Source organism: Sturnus vulgaris, chromosome Z (assembly GCF_052056855.1).
Source record: "Sturnus vulgaris isolate bStuVul1 chromosome Z, bStuVul1.hap1, whole genome shotgun sequence".
Taxonomy (NCBI): Eukaryota; Metazoa; Chordata; class Aves; order Passeriformes; family Sturnidae; genus Sturnus; species Sturnus vulgaris.
Window position 1 is genome coordinate 74,446,456 of NC_142283.1, and position 20,932 is coordinate 74,467,387.

At 41.0% G+C, this 20,932-nt stretch overlaps 1 protein-coding gene across 1 annotated transcript in view; it reads right to left on the reverse strand.

The window, feature by feature from the left end:
- Nucleotides 1-20,932, reverse strand: part of UBE2R2 (ubiquitin conjugating enzyme E2 R2) — a 52,218-nt gene that overhangs the window by 7,654 nt on the left and 23,632 nt on the right. Inside the window, exons 2-3 of the mRNA XM_014894839.2 lie at nucleotides 4,636-4,722; nucleotides 1,134-1,231 (exon numbers count right to left, since the gene is read on the reverse strand). Coding sequence (XP_014750325.1) covers nucleotides 1,134-1,231; nucleotides 4,636-4,722 — 185 coding nt within the window. The remainder of the gene's footprint in view (nucleotides 1-1,133; nucleotides 1,232-4,635; nucleotides 4,723-20,932) is intronic.

Below are 20,932 nucleotides of genomic sequence, written 5' to 3' on the forward strand. Positions count from 1 at the left end.
TGCCCAATGATCAAGTGTGCTGCTTCTCCTGTCCTGACGGAGTAGAGCACAAGTCATGGATCTGAAGGGTGGAAGAAGCCATGAAACAGGAGAATAGTATCTATCTGTGAAAGGACAGGCTAACGAAAATGTTTAGTATAGAGATGGTTCAAGGATGTGGTTTGGGTTGTATGTGTGGATAGGAAGAGAATCCAGTAATGAGAAATAAATACAATGGAACAGTTGGAAGATAGATAAATTATGTGGGATCTAAACGTGACACAAATGGTATGGAATAGAGAGTGGAGATTGTATTGAGTCTGGCTGAGCTGTAGTTCATTTTCCCTTAGCAGCCCTCAGTGATTTCTATTCATAGTTACAAAGGTATTGATAACACACCACTGTTTTGGCTACCGCTGAGCAGTGCTGGCACAGCATCAGTACTGTCTCTAACATTCCCCACTCCCCCATCAAGGGGCTGAGAGCTGGCAAGATCCTAGGATGGGACACAACCAAATTAACCTGGGGTCCAAATTAACCAAAGGGATATTCCATACCATGTAACATCAGCTCAGATACAAAAGCTAAGTGAGAGAGGAGGAATGGGGGACATTTGTTATATTACAATGTTTGCCTTCTGGAACAACCCCTATGGGTGCTGAAGCCCTGCTTCCCAGGAAGTGGCTGAACATTCCTCATCAATGATAAGTGGAGATTTTTTTTTCCCCTTTGCTTATGTGCACACAAGGTTTTGCTATTGCTTTAGTAAACTGCCTTCTCAACCTACAAGTTGTTTTCCATGTTATATTCTCCCCGTCCTGCTGGGAAGGGAACCAATAGGGCAGTTTGGTGGGCACTTGGAACCCATTACACGTACTTTTCCACTAGTGGTACTTTGAAGAAGATAACAGTGACTGAGAAGGGCTTCAATATTTGAGATAATTTGCCTTTAAAGTATGAAACCCTGTGAACAGGACAGAAAGCTCTGCACTGTAAGCCCAGTACTAAGACAGAGCAGCCCAGTATGTTCAGATGGACTGGTAAGACCCCACAAAACCTTAAATTCCCTCCCCAAACTCTCCCAACATAGGCCCTAGGTCCTGTAGAGATGACAGGCCTTTGAGGTCACCACTGCACAACATATTCACAGTTACCTGACATTTTGGGTAGGGTTCCACCTCTCTGATGGTAGCTCTCCACTTTGTGGGTCATCTACAGGTGGGTGAAGAATTGAAATACATACATCTCCATTCTGCAAGACAGAAAAAAACCACTGAGAATAGCTTGGCTGAAGACTGAGGCCTGATGACTCAAATCCACCACTCTGGCTGTCTTCTGAGAAGTTTAACCTTGTTGATATTGATATTTACACACCCAAGTGCCAGTAAAAACCAACAAGGCCTGGAAGTGGTTCTGAATTCTTCCTGGACCTACTTTATCCCCAAGGGTTGCAAACTGGCAAAAAACCCCAATATCAAATCAAGACGTTTAAAGAATGTACTGAAGTAAGCAAAAGTAGTAATAATGTAACATAAAACTAAATTGGTCTCCATATAGCACATACTACTGTCACAGTGACATAAGTTTTAATCACAGGAGACCCAAAGTAGGGTTACAGAAAATTTGTTTTCGCACTGGTACCTTGAGCTAGCTACAGGAAATTTTTGAATTGAAGGCTTCAATCACCATCTACTAGCTCAGGTATGAAAACTTTATAATCTTCCAGAACACAAGGATGTTGAACAGATGATGTAGGGCAGGTTTAAACAGCTCCCCTAGGACACAGCTGTTCAAAATACCAGATGAAAAAAGTAGGAGATGCTCTCTCAAGGTTTCACTGAAAATCCCTTCCAGCATGCAAGACGAAGAATATTCTGGCAGCATATGGAAGCCATACAGCCATATAATCCTCAATATGTTTCTACTCACCAGTGTTATGGCCTGAATAGAGATTTAAAACTCCATAATATCTATTTAAGAAAGCTGTCAACCCAATTCTCCATCAGCAACAGAACTCTGACACAATTGCTTTGTAGGAGTGCTGGAGCAATATCCACCCCAGCTGATATCCCCCACGGAGGCAGACCCCAGGGACTCACTGGTACCAATGCCTTACTGCAGGATGGGGTGAAGGTGCAGATGAGGCCTGAGGCCAGCCAGCAGATATTGGCCTCTCCAGGCCCCATTTGCTCTCCCTTGCAGCCAGCTGTGGGGTGAATCACAAGTTCCTAGAGGCAGCACCACACCCTTCAGCAGGCACAGCCCCAGCTGAGGGGCAGCACTCATGCTGTCCCTTGTCATCCCGGTCCAGGGCACAGGCTGATGACACGATCAGCTCTGTTCAGGACTCCAGGCTAGCAGCTTCCCACACACCTGGTCTCACATCCTTCCAATACTGCTCGAGCACAGAGCAGGGCTGCTCACAGGAACAGCATCTGTGCCTTTGAGCCCAAGCCAGTGATCACAGCTACAGATAGCAGCAGCTCACCTGGGGGGGTTGTGATCCATATCCAGATTTCAGTGGTGCACTACTCCCGCCAGGTATGCTAATCTAGCAGGCCCTTGTCACTTTGAAGCAGGTTCTAGTCAAGAACACAGCAAGGCAGCACCTGGAGCTGCTAAATTCCAAGCACATACTTATGTTGCTGGAACAGTTTGCATTAAGAAGGCAGTTTCCCTTTTAGGACCCCAACAGGCTTGTGAAATCTTGGCATTTTTTTAGTATCATTCCAAGGTGAAGTTAACTATACTAATATTAGATTATGCTCAGACTACTCTGCTTTTACTAATAATTTCCATTAGTTTTTCCTTTAACCTTTTCCTAGGAGAATGCAATGCTAGTGGCCCAGAGGAAGTATCTCAGAACTTGGGAAAAGTTCCTGAAGGAATCAGGCCAGCAGCATGTGGACAAGCTGATATTTGACAAAATGAAAACAGAGGGAAGCAACAATGTGAGAAGTTTTTGTCTTGCCACGATCAGTGCTACATGCTTGGAAACTGCATTGCATTAAGAGTCTGAAAGGGTAAAGGTATAATGGGGCCTGATAAGGTCAGCACAAGGTTCTATGAATCAGGACAGTCAGGGGAAAAGACTTTCCCTAAATGCATTTTTGAAAGACATAAACAAGGAGAATGGGGTATTCATCTGCCATTGAGAAATATCCTACACTTCTATCAGGACTGACAACTATTACATCATAAAAATAAAGAGCTAGTGAATGCAGCTTTATCAAAATCCAGTTAGATGACCCAAATAAAACAGAGACAGGAAAAGCACACATTGCTCAAGTCTCATTGCTCAGAACTGGAATGTCATCCCTTCCATCTGGTCCTACCAGCAGATTCTGTAAACTTACTTTCTTTCTTCTTCCTTGCACTAAGAGGGTTTTGTTTGTCCCCTTCCTTTTGAAAAACCCTCAAACCTCAAACACTTTGCTGAGATAGTCTCAGTTTCATTTGGAGTTATCCCAGCGCCTCATCTTGACTGCTTAAATGTTGTTTCCAAAACAGCCTGCAAGCTGCTTCAGATTCCCTCAGCTACAAGATGTACTGCTACAAACACAAAGCACAAAGGTGAGAGCTCGAGTATTTGAAGAGCAAACCCAAAATATACCCATCAAGTTTTGGGTTAGCTCCTCCTGCTGCCTTCAGTTGTTTTTAGTAAATTTTTCATCTTTCTCACCAGGACTGAGAGAGGTCCTTTCCAAGGCTGGTTTTTGTACATTTCATTTTGGTAACTGTTTGCCACTCACCTTCTGAATGAGGATTTCCAGATTCACAATCAATACCCACAATTTGGGCCTGCAATTTTCTGAAGATTTCTAACTTGTCCTTATTTATAGATCAAAATTCTTTGTAACTGAAATAGAGCCTTAAAGAGAAACCTTGGCTTGGAAAGATCCTGTTCCAAGTATCAAACCCATATCAGAAAACTGTCAAATAACCAATCTGAGGATGCCCTCAGACTTAGGACAAACTTGTGGATCAGTTAATAATTAAAGCTTGTTATTATTCTGTTCTGCACTGAAGTTTGGCAAGGTTTCTAGCCATTTATTACTAAGCCTTCAATGCAGTTCTCACCATTATATTGCAAGCATACCCATTCCATGCTGGGCATTCAGCAGCAAGAACTTATCAGAAAGGGCTTTCCAAGTCCCAGCCATCATCTGAAGCCTTCATTTGTTCACAGGATGGAAAAGAATGACATTGCTGTTTTCAGGTGGGTTCAAAGGAAGCCTGCAGAACCTCTCATAAGAAAACCTGTGATAAGGTCAGAGACCTGAACCAACAGGAGCATTTTGAAATCCTTTAGTTCCCAAAACTATAGAACCAGTGTTTCTTAGCAGGCTGACATCCTTACAGGATACCCAAAAGTTCAGCCAGGATTTGAGTGACCTCCACTAAAAGTCAAGTTTTTAATCAAAACAGGCCTTCAGTCTTCAAGTGCAGCTCTATGGAACTGGATTATATTGAACCAATTGCTTCTACATAGAATCATTCCTCTTCTGGACCTGCTGTGAAGTTCTATTGTGATCCAACTGATGACAGTCCACAGCCTTGACTACCCTCTGAAAGTAACCCATACACATACTGGGTTTAAGGAAGCAGAAAGCTTTCTTACACATTCCAGAAGAAGTTATTCAAAAAACATCTTACCTCATAAATGTTGGGGTGCCACATTTTGGTCAGGAATCTGAAGGTAGGTGGTGAATAAGGATAGTCGATAGGAAATTTAATGTGAGCCTGAAAAAAAGCAGAATATTTTAGCTATGAAACAACAAAAAAAGGCCAAACAACAACTACAGTGAAAAGATTGGGAAAAAAATAATTAAGGCTACTAATTTGCTCATTTTATAAACTAGTGCCCAAGTGGATCCACAGTATAACCCTGTGCAATTTCTTATGAGCAGAATAATAACTGAACAAGAAAAACCAAAACACCTGGGCTCAGTAAACAAGCCAAAACACATTTACCATGTCCTAATTCAAGAAGCACTATTCAACAGCTGTTGTTAAACAGGCTAAAATATACTGGAAAGGTTTTAACTTGAGAGCACTGCTGTCCTTCTGAATTCAAAAGCAGACTAAAAAAACGTTTACCAAGCTGAATAGACTTGTTTTATATTTGCCTGTACAAATATTTAAAGTTATTCCTCCCATGATGAAAAAAAAATTTGTTACATAACTTGCTCTAGCTATTTTGCCTTCCTTTGAAAGTTAAGCTGGTCCATCAACTTGTGTTTCTAATAAGACATGTTTTGCCACCACAGGTATTTTTGAAGTCTTAATATCATCCGTGTCTGTTTAATAAATCAATGCATCTTGGGGACTATTGATGGGCAATGACAGACATCCAGCAGTGGTCAACAACCATCTGTGGGGCACGACTCTGAGTCGAGTCAGTTGTGGAAAGGCTGCTGAGATCCTAGCACTGGAAATTAACTTCTCTGTGCTGTCCTGCTGTTCACAGCAGTCTGAATATGGACTGATCAAGTGTCCAAAATATTTCTCTCTGGAAGGAGGACTTGCATGTTGCTTGCTGCACTGTGGAGCACTTTCCCTGGAACTGCTCAACTCACCAAAAAGTCCTACTGCCAGCCCAGTGAGGGATCTCCAGAGAAGCATCTTCTGGTCCCTCAAACACAGCCAGGCTCATTTCCAACTGAGAATGCAAGAAGAGATCCCAAAAGCAAGATTCATATTTATCCTAGTTTGAAATAAATTTGAAACTAGGAGGAAACCTAGTCACTCTAGGACAACATGGTAAGAGCAGAATTCTAGGTCATTCTCTTTCACTTAAGTACCTAACCATGCCACTTGTTCAAGAGAAACTTTGCAAGGTTTCATTCCATAGTACACAGAAGCAGACAACCAAACAAATTGATTACAGAACTGTTAGGTAGCTGGCTACAATTTTACTCATCAGCACATACCTTTGCCTTACAACCCAAATTTTACACTCTGGGGTCAGAGTGCCAGGTAGCGAAGAAAAGAAGGTTTTCTATTCACCTTTATGAAAAAATTCACCAGCTCACATGACCTTACAAATCGTAGATGCCTACTCATGACTGTATGTGGGCATGTTACAGCAGCACTGAGTCCTCACCCTGCAGTCATTTGTTACAGCACACTCACAGCCAAGAGATTTATGATGCACTTAAACAATCCCACAGTTTAAGGCCAGTTGCATGAATGGCATTGCTCCAAGAGCAGTGAGTGAATGGCTCTTGTCACCACACACTGCTGAAGCAAGGACATGCCACCCTGAACTGAGAGCAGAGCAGAGATCTATCCAGGGCAGGGCACGTTCACTCCAACTAAAGCGCTTGCATCATCTAGCTGCAGACTCCTCCAGACACTGGGATTTTCCTAAGAAAGCCCATTCCTGTGCTTACAAGCAGTTTTGTGAGATCTAAGACAAAACAGCGAAAGGACCGAGATTAAAAATGCAAGAGACAACAAAACCTCGAGGTTGAGCTACCTACAAGATGTCTTAGCAAAATCTATCTTCTACACAACCACAGCTCCCAGGTGACCAAAACAAAAAGTACTGCACCAGCAGACTACCAGCACTGCTATACTTATAACCCATACAGATGCTCAAGAACTGCAGGTCTCATTCCGTCCAGTAAAACCCCTCTGCTTTCAAATTGTCTAATCCTGACAGGTTTGTCTCAAGACCACTCCAGAAGTTGAGCCTGTGGCACCAGTATGTCCCTGCATATGATGCAGACTCATGCAGAAACTGTAGATCCTAAAGGACTGCTCCAAACTTCTAAATCCTGTTTGACAGTTCTTTATTAGAAAAGGACTACCTGCCTACAATAACTATCACTGTAGAATGCAGTGTTGTGTCACATGAAGGATTCTCTTGAGCTCTAGGAACAGAAAATGCAACTGGAGAAGCAAGAAATCCTTCCTTCCCACATGCAGGCTAAGAACTTAGCTTCCCTGTAATCTGTCACATATTTAAAGAAAGCAGTCACATTACATGGTGATCAGCTATTTCTAACTAGTCTGTAGCTCTTTAGCACATTCAGATTCTGTACTGGAACATGAAGCAAGTGAGGCTTCTCTACAAACCTGATTTCAGAGTCAAAAAACCCCAAAACAGAAAACCAAAATACAGGCAGGAATTTTTCCCAAACAAAAAAGCACCACTGTCAGGTCCCCACGGTGAGATCATCCAGAATTTGAAAGTGAAACCAAACAAACACTCTTCCAGGCCATTACAAACAGGTCTGAGAAAATTACCTCATCTCTTCTGCAAGAGAAACCATGGAAAGTTATGCAAGCCTATTCTGCTCTCACTGAATGCTATGTGAGTTTTTGTGTGGGTTAAGCAAGCCAAGAATTTCCAAGGCAAGCTGCAAGACTTCTTACAAAGATGCAGCAACAGCCACAATTGCAGGTCACTTTTCCCCCCACTGAAAGCCTGACTCTAAACATGTTAAAAAAAAGAAAAGACCAAATTAAGCAATAAACCTAATTTGAAATAGAGCTTACAGAAGAGTTTTTCCCTACAGTTACACTGATACAAGGCAAAAAAAAAAAACTGTTAAGCTCAGCTAGGCTACTAGGTACTAGAGGGTGGAAGAGTTTTCAGGGAGCTTGTTGCTAGCTCAGTTACAGCCACACAAACTAATTTAGGAGGACTAAAGATGCAGCTCAGTTTCCCCCTGCAAGTTCCAAACAGTTACTGAACTCACCATGTGCCTGCATTCACCACTCCTCGAACTGAACAGAAATAATCCTGTTTTGGTGTTGATTTTAGCCAGCTGCATGCCACGGCTCCTTGACGTGACTGAACATACTCAACAGCCAGGAAGGTAAAGACCAGTCACCAATCAACCCATTCCTCCCTTTCTCAGTTTGTAATTAGTCACGTTTATAATCCCTAGAAAAATACACTCTTTTAAATAGTCCAGCCTGGCAGAAGATACAGACAGCCCTTTACAGCTGCCACAAGAACTTCAACTTCCAAATTACAACATAGCACATATTTTAAGAATATTGCTACCAGCATAGTCACTTTGTTTCCTATTTTACTGCTCCCCTGCATTTTCAACAGAGACTGCACTTCAGGTTTGTTGATTTTCTTTAAATTGGGTAAGACAAAGGCACAGGTTCTGCTATGTATGCCAGAAAAATATACAGTCTCACTAGATCTTGTGTGACTGAAAATATAAACCTAATATTTCTGCCAACCACAGAATTATTCACTGTTTCAGTCACTATGAATAACTATTACAGCAACTTTGTTTCTTGAGATCTTGACACACACTTGACTCAACACTTGTACTAGGGTCACAACTACTCAAGCACTCCAGGCTTGGGCGGAGAGGCTGGAAAGTGTCTGAACATGAGCCAGTACGTGCCCAGGTGGCCAAGAGGATCCTGGTCTGGATCAGCAATAGCATGGCCAGTGGGACTAACACAGCCAGGACTTCCTCCTAGTCTCAGTCCTTGTTCCAGCCTAGTTGCAAATGACACTTCAAGAGTCTGACATTGAGTTTTTACACCATCTCAAGCTGACAAAACTGAAATCCCTGATTTTTAGGCAGAAAGGGAAGGAATGTTGAATCCATCCTCTCTGCCCAGTGCAGATAGGCCATGGGGGAAGTGCACACATTTCCTGGAAAGCCACCAGGATCACAATTGATCTGATTTGAGGATAATGGGGGACACCAGCAGCTTTTATAACAGCCAGCATAAATTGCAGCTGCTTGGTGTTCCTGGAAGTGCCATTTAGAGATTATCTTTATTTCAAAACATCACAAGCTTAATGCCAGCCCTTCCAAAACTCTGCATTAGTGAGGGCAAGGACCTTTAGCAAATTGTATTTAAGATCAGATACAAAAGGAAGTGGTTTGAGTTTTTAAATTATTTTGCTGTTATTTGAAATTATCTGCTACAGTCAGCCCACAGATAAGCTCCTATTGACTCTGTGCAGGTACCACCAAAGTCTCTTACAGATCACCCACCTGCGCTGGTAGACTCACAGACAGCACAAGGACTCCTCACTTTCCTTCTCAAGGGGCAAAACCAGACTCTCCACTGTGCTCCTGCTGACTACTCCACACTAAACATGCAAGAAAAGTGAGGACAGGAACTACAGGCCACTACCAGGCTAAGCGTTTGCATCTAATCCCACAAAATGCCCTTTCCTGCTTCTGGTGCATCACACATTTATACAATTCATTTAATGGAATCTCCTCTTCCACATTAAGCCTGGATTAGTGCATGCAGTACTAAACACAATGTGCTGAAAAGCATGTTCAACAGAGGTCAGCAGTCAGTACCAGCAGTCAGTTTCTCACAGCAGTGAGGTTTAAAGCACCTCAGTATCATCCAGCTCACAACATGTAAAACAGCATTATAGCCAGTCCCACTACACTGTCAACTATTTGGTGAGGTAAAAATGAATGTAGAGCCAACACTGCTATTTCAGCTCCATTTATGACTTATGGCCTAAGTAATTTCTTGTGGCAGAGCTGGGCGCTAGCCTGGTACTTTAAACCCAGTTATAGCTTCATTTCCCAGCAGCACTGTATCAGTATTAACTGACATCTGCGCTTTCAGAGAATAAGAGCACATCTCTGATCCAAGATGAGTGACCAGGTCACTGAAGTCTTGTGAGTCCTGAAAATTCCGTTGGTGCTGCAGTGGCCACATGAACAGTAACAGCAGAAAACTCCTTATATCCCACATTACCTGCACTGTTTCATAAGGGATTTAAATCACAAAGATCTGAATGTAAAGAACGAACTAGATCTCATGAGAAGGACATGAAGCATCTAAACAAAAAAGAAAATAGAGCCAAAATTCAGCAAAGCAATGATGAGTCAAGAAGTAAGGCTAGCTTACAAAATCAGAGACTGGTTTGACAGGCACCAGCTCATTCTTGTTTCACACTAAATCATATCTTGTATACGTTTTCTAATTTAGTTATCTGGGGCACTACTAAATCTGTTGTTTTCAATTGAAGACTTCCTCTGGTACAAACTAGATTTTATTTTACTAGAACTTCTTTTAACAGTAGGATGCTAAATATTTAATTAAAAATATTTAATTTATCTGTAATTTATTATCTGAAACGTTCATAAAGCTGAGATTGTTGGCAAATCATCCAACACAGACCAAAGCAGGTAAAGGGGCACATTACAAGAGCATCCACTCAGCTAACAACTGCCAGGTCCATTTCCACTGCTCTGATTGTCATTTTGACTTTTTATGATGATACAGAAAATGCTATCATTTCAACAAGTGTGGGAGATGCAGCATTCAGCAAGAGATACTGAGATGGAAACAGAAACATTCTGAAACAACGAAGTATTTATTCCATAACCTGCCCATTTTCACACAGCTTTTGCTCATGTCTGCTATCTCATCACTGAAAAGGCCATTACCAAGAGCAAGGTAAGACACACCACCAAACAGAATTACTTGATCCTCTTTCACAGGGCAAGCTATTGGTTCAACAGCTTCACTGAGCTTTGACACGGGGGCTGAACAATAAACTAATTTCAGATTTCCACGAGAGAAAGCTGATGTCATATTGAGGTTTGTGTATTTTCCCAAGAATTCTCATGCTGAAATATTATGAAATTCCATCCTCAATTTAACCCTCACTCCAGGATCAGACCTGATTTTAGGAGACAAAAAGATTAAGATGGAATATATAGGAGACTGTGACAGGCCAGATGTTAGGAGATTTCTGTCATGGCTGAAGGCTTCACGTAGAGATTGTGCTCTTGGATCTGATGCCTTCAGGTTGCCCACAGACTGTACACAGGCTTGAGATAAGGGTCACTGTGTGTGTGCTATGCAGAGAAGCTACTCTCTGTGACTATTTTCCACACAGAAACAGATGACTCAGTTCTTATTTATGTAACAAACACACCAACTTCCCCATTTAGACAAAATAGGAAGAATAACTCCAAATGTGTGAAACTTAAGTTTCCCTGTGCAGCCTGATATTTGTTGAAGGAGTCAGAGATACTTGTGGGTGCCATATCTAAAGTTTATACCAATTCATGCATCTCCTCTTAGGTCTTTGAGTCAGACTAGAAGCTGGGACTTGAAATACCCTACTGAGCAGGCTGGTACCCGAACTGGTAAAGCTCTCACATGAGCATAACTATTCTAGAAACAGTTTCTGTCCACCTCAAATAATGCAATTTTCCATTTCTTTCCATTTTTAGAAACAATAGTTTTGCTGGAGCAGCGGTGGGAATATTTGAGACTGCTTATTCAAAGTATCATGGTACATTACTGGCATCTGTGGCATCATGTCTGGAAGTCCTCCAATTACATTTGTAGAGGGTTGTCATTTTGAGTACCTCTCTCTACCTGCCAGGCTTCAGGGTCCAAAAGACTGTCTCTTTTAGTAAGAACTGAATTAGTCCATGACATCTTCAATATTTTGTTCAATCTCACATTTTTGAATTCAACTTTACTGGGTAAGTAATTCATATTTTCTTGAAGCACATTTACACAGGCACATCTATGGAATGGTTGACTGTGAGACAGTATGATATACTTCAGACTTATCCTGGTAATTTATCAGTGGGATTGATTGACAGTGGGATTAAAGGCACCCTCACTAAATTCACTGATGACACCAGGCTCTGTATTGCAATCACACTCTGGAGGGAAAGGATGCCATCCAGAAGGATTTGGACAGGCTGGAGAGGTGGGACTCATGAGGTGCAAACCTCATCAGATTCAACAAAGCCACGTGTGAGGTCCTATACCTGAAAGCAGCCTGGCAGAGAAGGCCTGGGGGTGATGGTTGATGAGTAACTTGATGTGAGCCAGCAGTGAGCACTCAGAGCCCAGAAAGCCAAACATATCCTGGGATAAATCCAAAGAAGTGTGGCCAACAGGTCATTCTCCCCTCTACTCTTGTGACATCCCACTTGGATTACTCAGAGTTTTATACCTTTTCTATTTCCCACAATATCCCACTTGGATTACTGCATACAGTTCTGGTGATCCCAGCATAGAGAAGGACATGGAAGCACCTCCTCTATGAAGACAGACTAAGAAAGCTGGGGCTGTTCAAAGCCTGGCAAAGAGAAGGTTGTGTGGAAATCCCATAGGAACCCTCCACTACCTGAAGGGGCCCATACAGAAGCTGGACAGGTACTCGTCATCAGGAACTGTAGATAGCACAGAGTAATCTGCACAAACTGAAAGTGGGAAAATTGGATATTAGGAGCAGATTCTTTACTGTGAGTGTGGTGAGACACTGGAAAAGGTTGCCCAGAGATGCTGTAGATGTCCCATCCCTGCAAGTGTTCAAGGCCAGGCTGGATAAGGTCTTGAGCAGCCTGGTCTAGTGGGAGGTATCCCTGCCCATAGCAGGGGGGATTGGAACTGGATGATCTTTAAGGTCCCTCCCAAACTCTTTAGGTTCTGTGATTAATTGGCACCAAAACACATTCAAATTTTCAATAAACTGGATAGAGTGTCTGTGAACTTATCTATTCATCCCAACATTTGCATCTTTACCAAAACACAGCAGATTGTTTTGTTTCTCTGTGAAGCAAATCATACCATTTGTATCTGCTGAGCAAAGAGATGTCCAAACTAGCTCAATGTGAGAACACCCTTTCCTTCAGCCTGTTTTTACTATTTTTAGCCAATTCTTTAAACAAGTACCATTCATGAGTCAGTGAATGACTAATTGCCTTGATTCTCTTCCTATGCAAGCCAGGCTGGATGCAAGAAGAAAGCTCTCCTCAAGGGACAGCCCACCACATGTTCTGCTAAAAACACAGGGCAGGTCTTGATGCAGTCACCTCTTTCATAAGCAGCAAGGGGAAAGGCATATTTATAGCATTTTAAGTGTAAACTCTAGCACAGCGCTGCAGTGTTACACAACTTTGCCTTTCCCAGCATGGCAGACAGCAGCTCTCTCCTCAAGCTGGCACACCAACAATCTTTCTTTAAATAAGGGACACAGGCTTCTGGAAGGTGAATGGCAGCACTCGGGAACTGCAGTTGAAATTTTATCTATGCTGGCTGCCATGCAGAAGCCAACTAAGCACTTGCACAGTCTTGTTACTTGTTTTTCAGCCACTGCATTACTGATCGTAAGCCCTCCTGCTTTGGAGCTGGACACAGGCAGCAAATCTTGGCAGACTGAGCAGTAGCAAGCAAGTCTGATGGACTGTACCACTTCCAAGCAAACAGCTAAATCAGCAGTACCATCTCCTAGCGTGGAGACCCAACCAGCAATGTGTTAGTCTACATGTATAACCCTACAGTGATACAACTGTACTACGCATAGCCTCGCCCAGTGTACAACCCATCTGAAAAGTGTCTCTGATCCTGCACAAGTCAAGTCTGATACACGCCCACAAGCTGGCCCCTGCCCAGCATCCTCCAGTTCACCGCAGGAGCCAGCACTGTGTCAGAAGGTATTTGCTAGCAAGAAGCTTGTATCTGAGACACAAGAGCAAATTTTCACATTATTGCATGATGCACCTGTCAGCTTCATTATCATGGGCTGCTCTGACCAGACCAAGTATAAAGTTTTACCTTGTATAAATGCATTAGCTGATACACAGACATCCTTGCTCCACAGGCTATTCTTTCTACAGTAACAGGTTTTGGGTGGGCTTTTTTTGCTAGCGAGAAGTCAAATTAAAGAGGTATTCAGCATTTTGTCTTTCTTCACCTCTTTTCACCCTTGCCTTGTGCTTCAGAGGATTTGGAGGTCAGAGCACTACAACCAGCATAACTTTACTATGGACATACAATATAAAAGTATAACACTGAAGTGAAGGCTAGCATTAATATTTCTACCCATGCTCCAACTAGGTGCCATGTCGATTACTAATACAACATCTAGATAAAGCCAGAAACCTCAATTTGCTGCAAAATCTCTTGAAAGAGCCAACAAAAGGGAACAAAGCAGGTTGAGTCATCTGCAGTGCAGCATAATTTAAGGTATCATTTATACTTCTTATAAAAGCAGAACTACTGCAGTCAAACAAGCTTGGTATAAGAATACATAGCCTTGAAATTCAAGCTTGTATTTAATTAATTGGAACCATTAAGTTTGAAGGTATACCAGGTGAGAGTAGCAGTCAGGAAGAACCACTTAAGCCTACCACAGGTTAAAAGGATTAAAGTCAAGGCAAAAATTTAATGAGACAGGTATAAGATGAATATACAAAAAAGGGATCCTATCATTTGGATGAAGAAAGATGGAACCTGTAGGAAAGTCAAGGGATAGTTGTACAATTGCGTGACTAAAAGCAACCCTTAAAGTAGCTTTCATATTATGCACTATTTCCTGCCCATACAAAAAAAAGGACCTGAAGGGAAATTACAACTCATTTAATCCTTCTTCCTGTATTTAAGCATGTCATAGATAATGCTCTTGATTCAAAGTGTTATATCTGACTTCATTTTAGAAAAAATTTGTGTGACAGATAACATGTGAGCGGCATAACAGCAAAGATAAGATTTATGGTAGATCTACAGTCGGCTCTAAGTAAGGACTGGAGTGTTGCTGAAAAAAAGCCCCCAGACCCAACAGTGGGGAAAGAAGCAGGCCCGTCTAAGATGAACTGCAATATCAGGCTGACTGCAAGAGCTCTTGCAAGAGCTGCTGCATTTATAAAGACTTGTAGGAACAGCTGGTATCTCAAAGGAAAAAAAAGTACTTCCAGACAAAACAAGTTTTCTATTGTGAGACATCTTTTCTACTGGTATCTACCTTCATATGATTCTTGGATAACTTATTTTTCAGCTCTGCTTTTTAAGGTTTTAAATGTTTAGCTGAATGCTGGAGAAAGACAATGTGACCTCCCAAAGCATTCTCATGTGTATGCCAGTACCCACATAGCAACCTCATATGTTGAAGCCTCCTCAGAAACAAGGCATATTTGCTTCCTGCAAAGCTTTTAGACTCATCTAAAAGCTTCTCCACTTTCTCAATAATATCATCATATGTAATTACCTGTGACTACAGAGACCACTTATAAGAATTCACACTGTGTCTGATAGCTCAAGTACAGTGCTCCAGCATGCTCTCACACTCAGAAAATGCAGCATCCATACAGTCAGTTTGGAAGCTAAGTTCTCTGATGCCATCCAGAGAAAAATGATACCCACACATCTGCAAAAGACTAATACCAAGCGCTAGACTTGCTTGTGTATGGAATAAGCCAAGGCTACCAAACCCTAAGATTGGCAATAACAGACAATTCATCCATATTTGTATCCTGGACAATGCCATGTTAATACCCTTTCCTATCTGATCAGATTAATTCTTGAAAACTTAAGTCATCATGTTGCTAGGCTGTTAGATAAGACACACTGCACTTGATATACTCTATCAAATTACAATGCAGTAATAAGCATTTTGCAGCAAAAGTCAACAGTGTTTTATAAGGATAGCCCTGTCATGGGAAACCTATCCTGGTTACACAATGAAGCCTGTGAACCATAAAATAACTTGTGCTGGTAATTAAAGCCTTATCTAGGCTAGGATAAAATACGTTCATGTTAAAAGAAAATTATTTGCCCTCACCATTAAATATTTTTGTGACTCTTTTTTCCACCTACTAGCAAGTAACACAATCTTCTAGGTGCAGATGCTTTAAGATTAATCAGTAGTTAATAATCAGTAACTATTCCAAACAGATGTTTTGGATTCAGCCAAAATAGTACCAAGAGAACAGCTGTATTTTGATGCAAAAAAAAAAAAATTCAGTACTTGTAAAGAAATGTTACAGTGACGGATTCAGATATCTGCATGCTACTTAAGAGTATAAACTGCTTCCTGACACAGAAATTAATCCAAAGCATGACTTGGAGGAGCCTCTAGTGGTGATAAAGTAGATGTGATTATGAATTAGCAGATGCTCAAGGATAAGCTAAGAGCCTTGCTGGCATTGTTGAAGCCTACAGACACATGGCTCCTAGTTAAGTTACCAGCAATGCAGCATGCAAGCCACACAAACACACTTGGGACCAAGTAGGATGTTTTCAATAGTGCCCTACCCACAAGTTTTACCTTGCCTTGATTCAATAAGGGAACCAAACAGCTTGCTTCTTGACCCCTTCAGCTTGTAGGCAACTTTTAGTGCAAAAACAGAACAGAGGTATATCCTGACAACTTGTTTGATTTCTTTCAGGCTAATATTTTTTGCAGGGAGCTAGATGCACAACATCCTGTGGCAATGAGTTCTACAGTTTTAACTGCATACTGTGTAAAAAATCCACTTCTGTTTTGACTCGCTTCATAGTTCCATTTAATGCAATTTCATTCTTGAATTAGGAATGACAGTAAACCATCATTCTCTCTTGACTTTTTTTTGGTTTAATGCATGGCTTAACAATTGTACTCCTAATTCCTCAGTCATTACCTCAATAATTCTGAAAGTTTCCTAGAATGAGGAGCAGTGTTGGTACCAGTTTTCTGGTTATGACACAGTTATGCTGACACAGGCAGACCACTATTTTTAAATAAACTGTGTTTATACACACAGAAGACAAGGATGTGTAAGTCTTGCACTGCAGAAACACATCCTTTGAGCAATTTTACAGTGACGTTAGAGCAGTATCTTCCACAGGTAATAACACTGGAGAATGTTTTGCTGCTTCCAAAGTGTAAACTTTGATAATATCAACTGGAAGCAGTTCTGTTTGAACTCCATTTGGCAACACCAGCAGGTGTCATGAACTGTGGAGTTTCTCTGATCTTGTGACCTGTTGCAGCCACAATGATGTGGCACGTAATTGGAAAGGTGCTTTCACTCTTTCGGGAGGCGCTGTAACATTACCCTTTTTGGTAAGCATTAATACTGATGCAACATTTCCTTTAGCCTAGCACAAAAGAAAATTTAAAAAACGGCATTTGGCGATTTGGCTGCATTGACTCACGTACCATTTAGATTCCAGTACGAGCCCTTAGAGAACTGGAGCATCTGGCATCATGCACTGAACGAAACAGCCAGCTTTTGTTTGTAGTTACAAGGTTCAGATGCTGAAAAAGTTAATGCTGTTTAAGCACTTTGCAACAATAATTGCAGGCTAGACACTGTCAAAGTACTTCAGAAGTTTGCTTTATAGCAGCCAAAAGATTTGTCTGACAACCACAGGTCTCTCTGTTTCCTACACTCCTCCTGATATGCAAAGTAGACTTTACCCCAAATCAAATAATTAATACAATTGATGTCGATTTTTATTTTCCCGAATACGGCCAAAAGTTACACAACTTTTTGCAGAGTAACTTAAAAGCCTTCTATACATGAACAGTATGTTTATAGTATTGTCAATTGTCAGAGTTTGTTTTAGAAGGCCCAGACACAATGAAATAAAAAAAGTACAGTCTTATAGATACCCTGGGCCTAGAAAATTATATATAAAATAATAAGCATTATTTAAATTATAAATATGGGAAACTATGTTGCTATGTTAGACCTCTGGGTGAAAACTATACTGCAAAATGACTGGAAGACAAAAATAATTTCTTTACCCTTATGTTCCTTACAAAGCTATACTTTTACATGGTTAGAATCTTATTCCTGCATGGAATTCACTTCCTGAGGAAAAAAAAGAATTCTGCTGATGCTATTGTGGAACACACATACAATGATGTATATTTAAGAGCTCTGTATGTCTTGGCAGATTTGGGGGGAGATCACAGCATTGGCTGGGATGGGAAAACACCACAAGGTGACCAACAGGAGTCAACTGTTTTCCTGTAGCTGCTTTAGTCTGCGCTGCTCTCAGCTGCTTTTCTCTTCATGAACAGCTACAGTATGGAAATTTTAGCCTTAGAAAAACTTTATGCTATGAGTTTTCAGTTTTAAAAATATCTAGACATACAAGGGGCAATACTGGCACATAACAGCTCACAAAAAAATCCCAGGTTATGTATGCACCCGTGTCATACTGTGAAGAGTTTTGAGAAACACATGGGAGGAGTACCTGCACTATAAGGGTGGTGGAGTGGAGGACAACTGTACGAACTCATTCCAAACAGCCTGCCAGAAAAATCACCCACAAAGATCCTTTTGTTCCTATTCTTGCACATCTCGTATTATTTACTAGAGCCGCTGCTCAGCCCCTCCCTACCCCACCTTGGCCCAATTTTTATTGCCTCTAAAGGAAAAGCATTTTCAGATGAGCAAAACTGTCTCCATCAGACACTGCAACAGCAGTAACCTTCAGTGGCACTGATGACAGTCTGAGGAGTAAAGTACAGATACAAGGGTCTTCTTTTTACTAAAAGGGTTATGCATTTCTAGATCCAGACAATTTGCCTCCACATCCCTCTAGTCCTGAACTGGATAAGTGAATAAGATTATGCACCTTAGGAGCAGCCCCACTGATTCCTATAAAGTACACTAAAGCAGGGTTTTGGGTGACTTGTATAACATACTCACAAAACCACTTCCAAGAGAGACCTCAGCCATATCATCATACATTTTATGCATCAGGCACACAAGCAGCTAAACCAAGCAACTAAACTGTCTCTAAAGATCTCTGCACATCTGACCTTTAACATTACACTTGTGTGCTCAGCTTTTTATTGTTCTATAGCCAATATTGATGGATTTGGTGCAACACAGAATATCCTGAAGATGTCCAAAACAACTTGGATTTTAACTGTTCCACTGGAAGCAGAGGATTACACCATGCTACTCAAGTGAAGTCCAACAAGCTTACTTTTTATAATGGCAAACACTGAAACAAAGTAACTGTCAGACTTTAAATAAAAAGTGATTCCATGACATGGCAGCATTTTTTCCCTATGTGCCAAACCCATGGACAAGGAACATCACTAGAGTCCATTTTAATGTTCACACAAGTACTATCATATTGAACTTGTTAATTTCAATTAAAATAATCACACTGCTCTTATGAACGGACATATGTCTTGGAGTACAATAGCAAAACCAAACCCCCCGGGATTTTTTTTCCTCATAAAAACACTTTAGTGCACCCGAAAGCATCCAGAAGCAATGCTTACACATAAATACAAACGTCTTACTACAAAGAAGCTTTGCGGTAGCAGCAGAGCTCCTCTCCCCTGCATAGCAATACTAACCAATTACACAATGATGAGAGAATCTCTTTTAACTCCCACTTTGTGCCCACTTATCAGAATAGTCATGAATACCTACTCTAATAGGACTCTTCTCAGAGTTTTTTAGAAACTTAATTATCACATTTGGCATCAATTAGCTCAGCAGAAGTTGATGCTTTCTGAAACCTGCTAGAGAAGGAGACAACATATTTACCAGAGTCATGTGAATTTAGAGGGGCAATCAAAGCCATTACTATCCCAGGAAGTAGCAGAACTCACATGTAGTATTTACAACATCAATTATTTATGTTTTTGTTTCAACTCCAATTTAGAAATAGAGGAAGTGAAAAAAATTTCCTAGTGAAGATCCAAAGCAGGGTACCTTTAGCTACGTATTTCTTTATGCTCAGTCTCCTCCTTTCTCAGCCACACTGCTGCTGAAGGACCTTAAAGTGTATTAACTTCAGTCCATTATCAACATTACCAACATTAAATATATGCGTTCAAACCAAACCAGGCTTATCAGTGGGGTAAGGATCTGTCTCTCTAACAGCGTGCAATTCAAAACACCCAACAGGGTTTCAAATTAGCATGCTATGCTTTGAAGTTCAGAGAAGTTATCCTCTCCACCCTAAGGAATTACCACCACAAATGGGAAAAGATTTCCTAAAAATTCCTGTTACAGAAACTATGCAAGCTTTGTTCTGAAGGTTACTGTTCAGTACTCACTATGTGAAAAAAAAAAGCTCCAAAAAAGACTGCTTTTCGAGGGACTACTTGATATTTGAAGTGCTCAGGTCAAAGCTTGCCAACTTTCAGCATCATTATAAAAAGTATGATAATTTAACTCATATAGATATTAAAAATAGCAGAAGGCTTGACAAGTTATCCCCTATCTCATTTTAAGATGGGTATTGACATTAATATGCAGCATTGCCCAGTATCCTTAACCTTCCTTATGGTATACTTGAGAGCTACACAAGCAGATGCCCTGTAGCTAGCACAGAGAGCAGAGGGAACAATAAAGATTCTTGCCTTTGACTGTATCACCAGCCTCCAGCTTCATGTGCTACAAAATAAATCACATCATATTGATTTTGCTAATCCATTCCAAATATGGTACACTCCAAACAAACCTGCAATGTAAGTTGATTAGACAACAGTGACAAGCCAGTCAATCAGTCCAAGAGCAGAAGGGGAACAACATCTAATCTGTTCATGGCTTCTGCTTTGGTATCCCAGGAAACCAGCTGCAGCTGCTTGGTTCAAGTTGTGTACTATGGCAAAAATGTCTGCAATCCCACTCTAATAACCAGCATTTTCACAACTGTTAAGCAATGTCTGCATGGCAGAGCAGCAGTTCCTCTATAGAATCTGGAGCATGAACCGCACACGCAGAAGCACGAGATGTCCGGGGACCCAGGGCACTCCCATGTCAGTAATGTTTTTACTAGGTCATCAGACCCTACTTACTACACAAGATTTTCAGAGACATCAGTATAAAACCCACCTCACTTACACACAAAGTATCATAAAGAAGTAGAGGAGCAAGCAGTATCACCCTACCACAAGTTAAACGATCATTTGGTTCACTTCCTTGGAACCACCTTGCCACCCGTGGTGATCTAAGTCAAGAAAACTTTCTTAATTTCGTTAGCACATTTACCCTCTCCTCAAAATGTAAACAAAAAGCATCAGATTGAATGTTTCCTATATGGTAATTTAATTATTTTCTACTTGGTAGTATTTTGTTATTTTAATGTCTTGATAGCTACCAGTCTTCAGCAGCTGACCTATTTGATCATTAACTTGATCTAAATCATCTAGAATAATCTAAAATCCTAATTTATTTTAGGTACTATGTGTGCCATTTTAGTCTGTCACTTCATAGCCTTG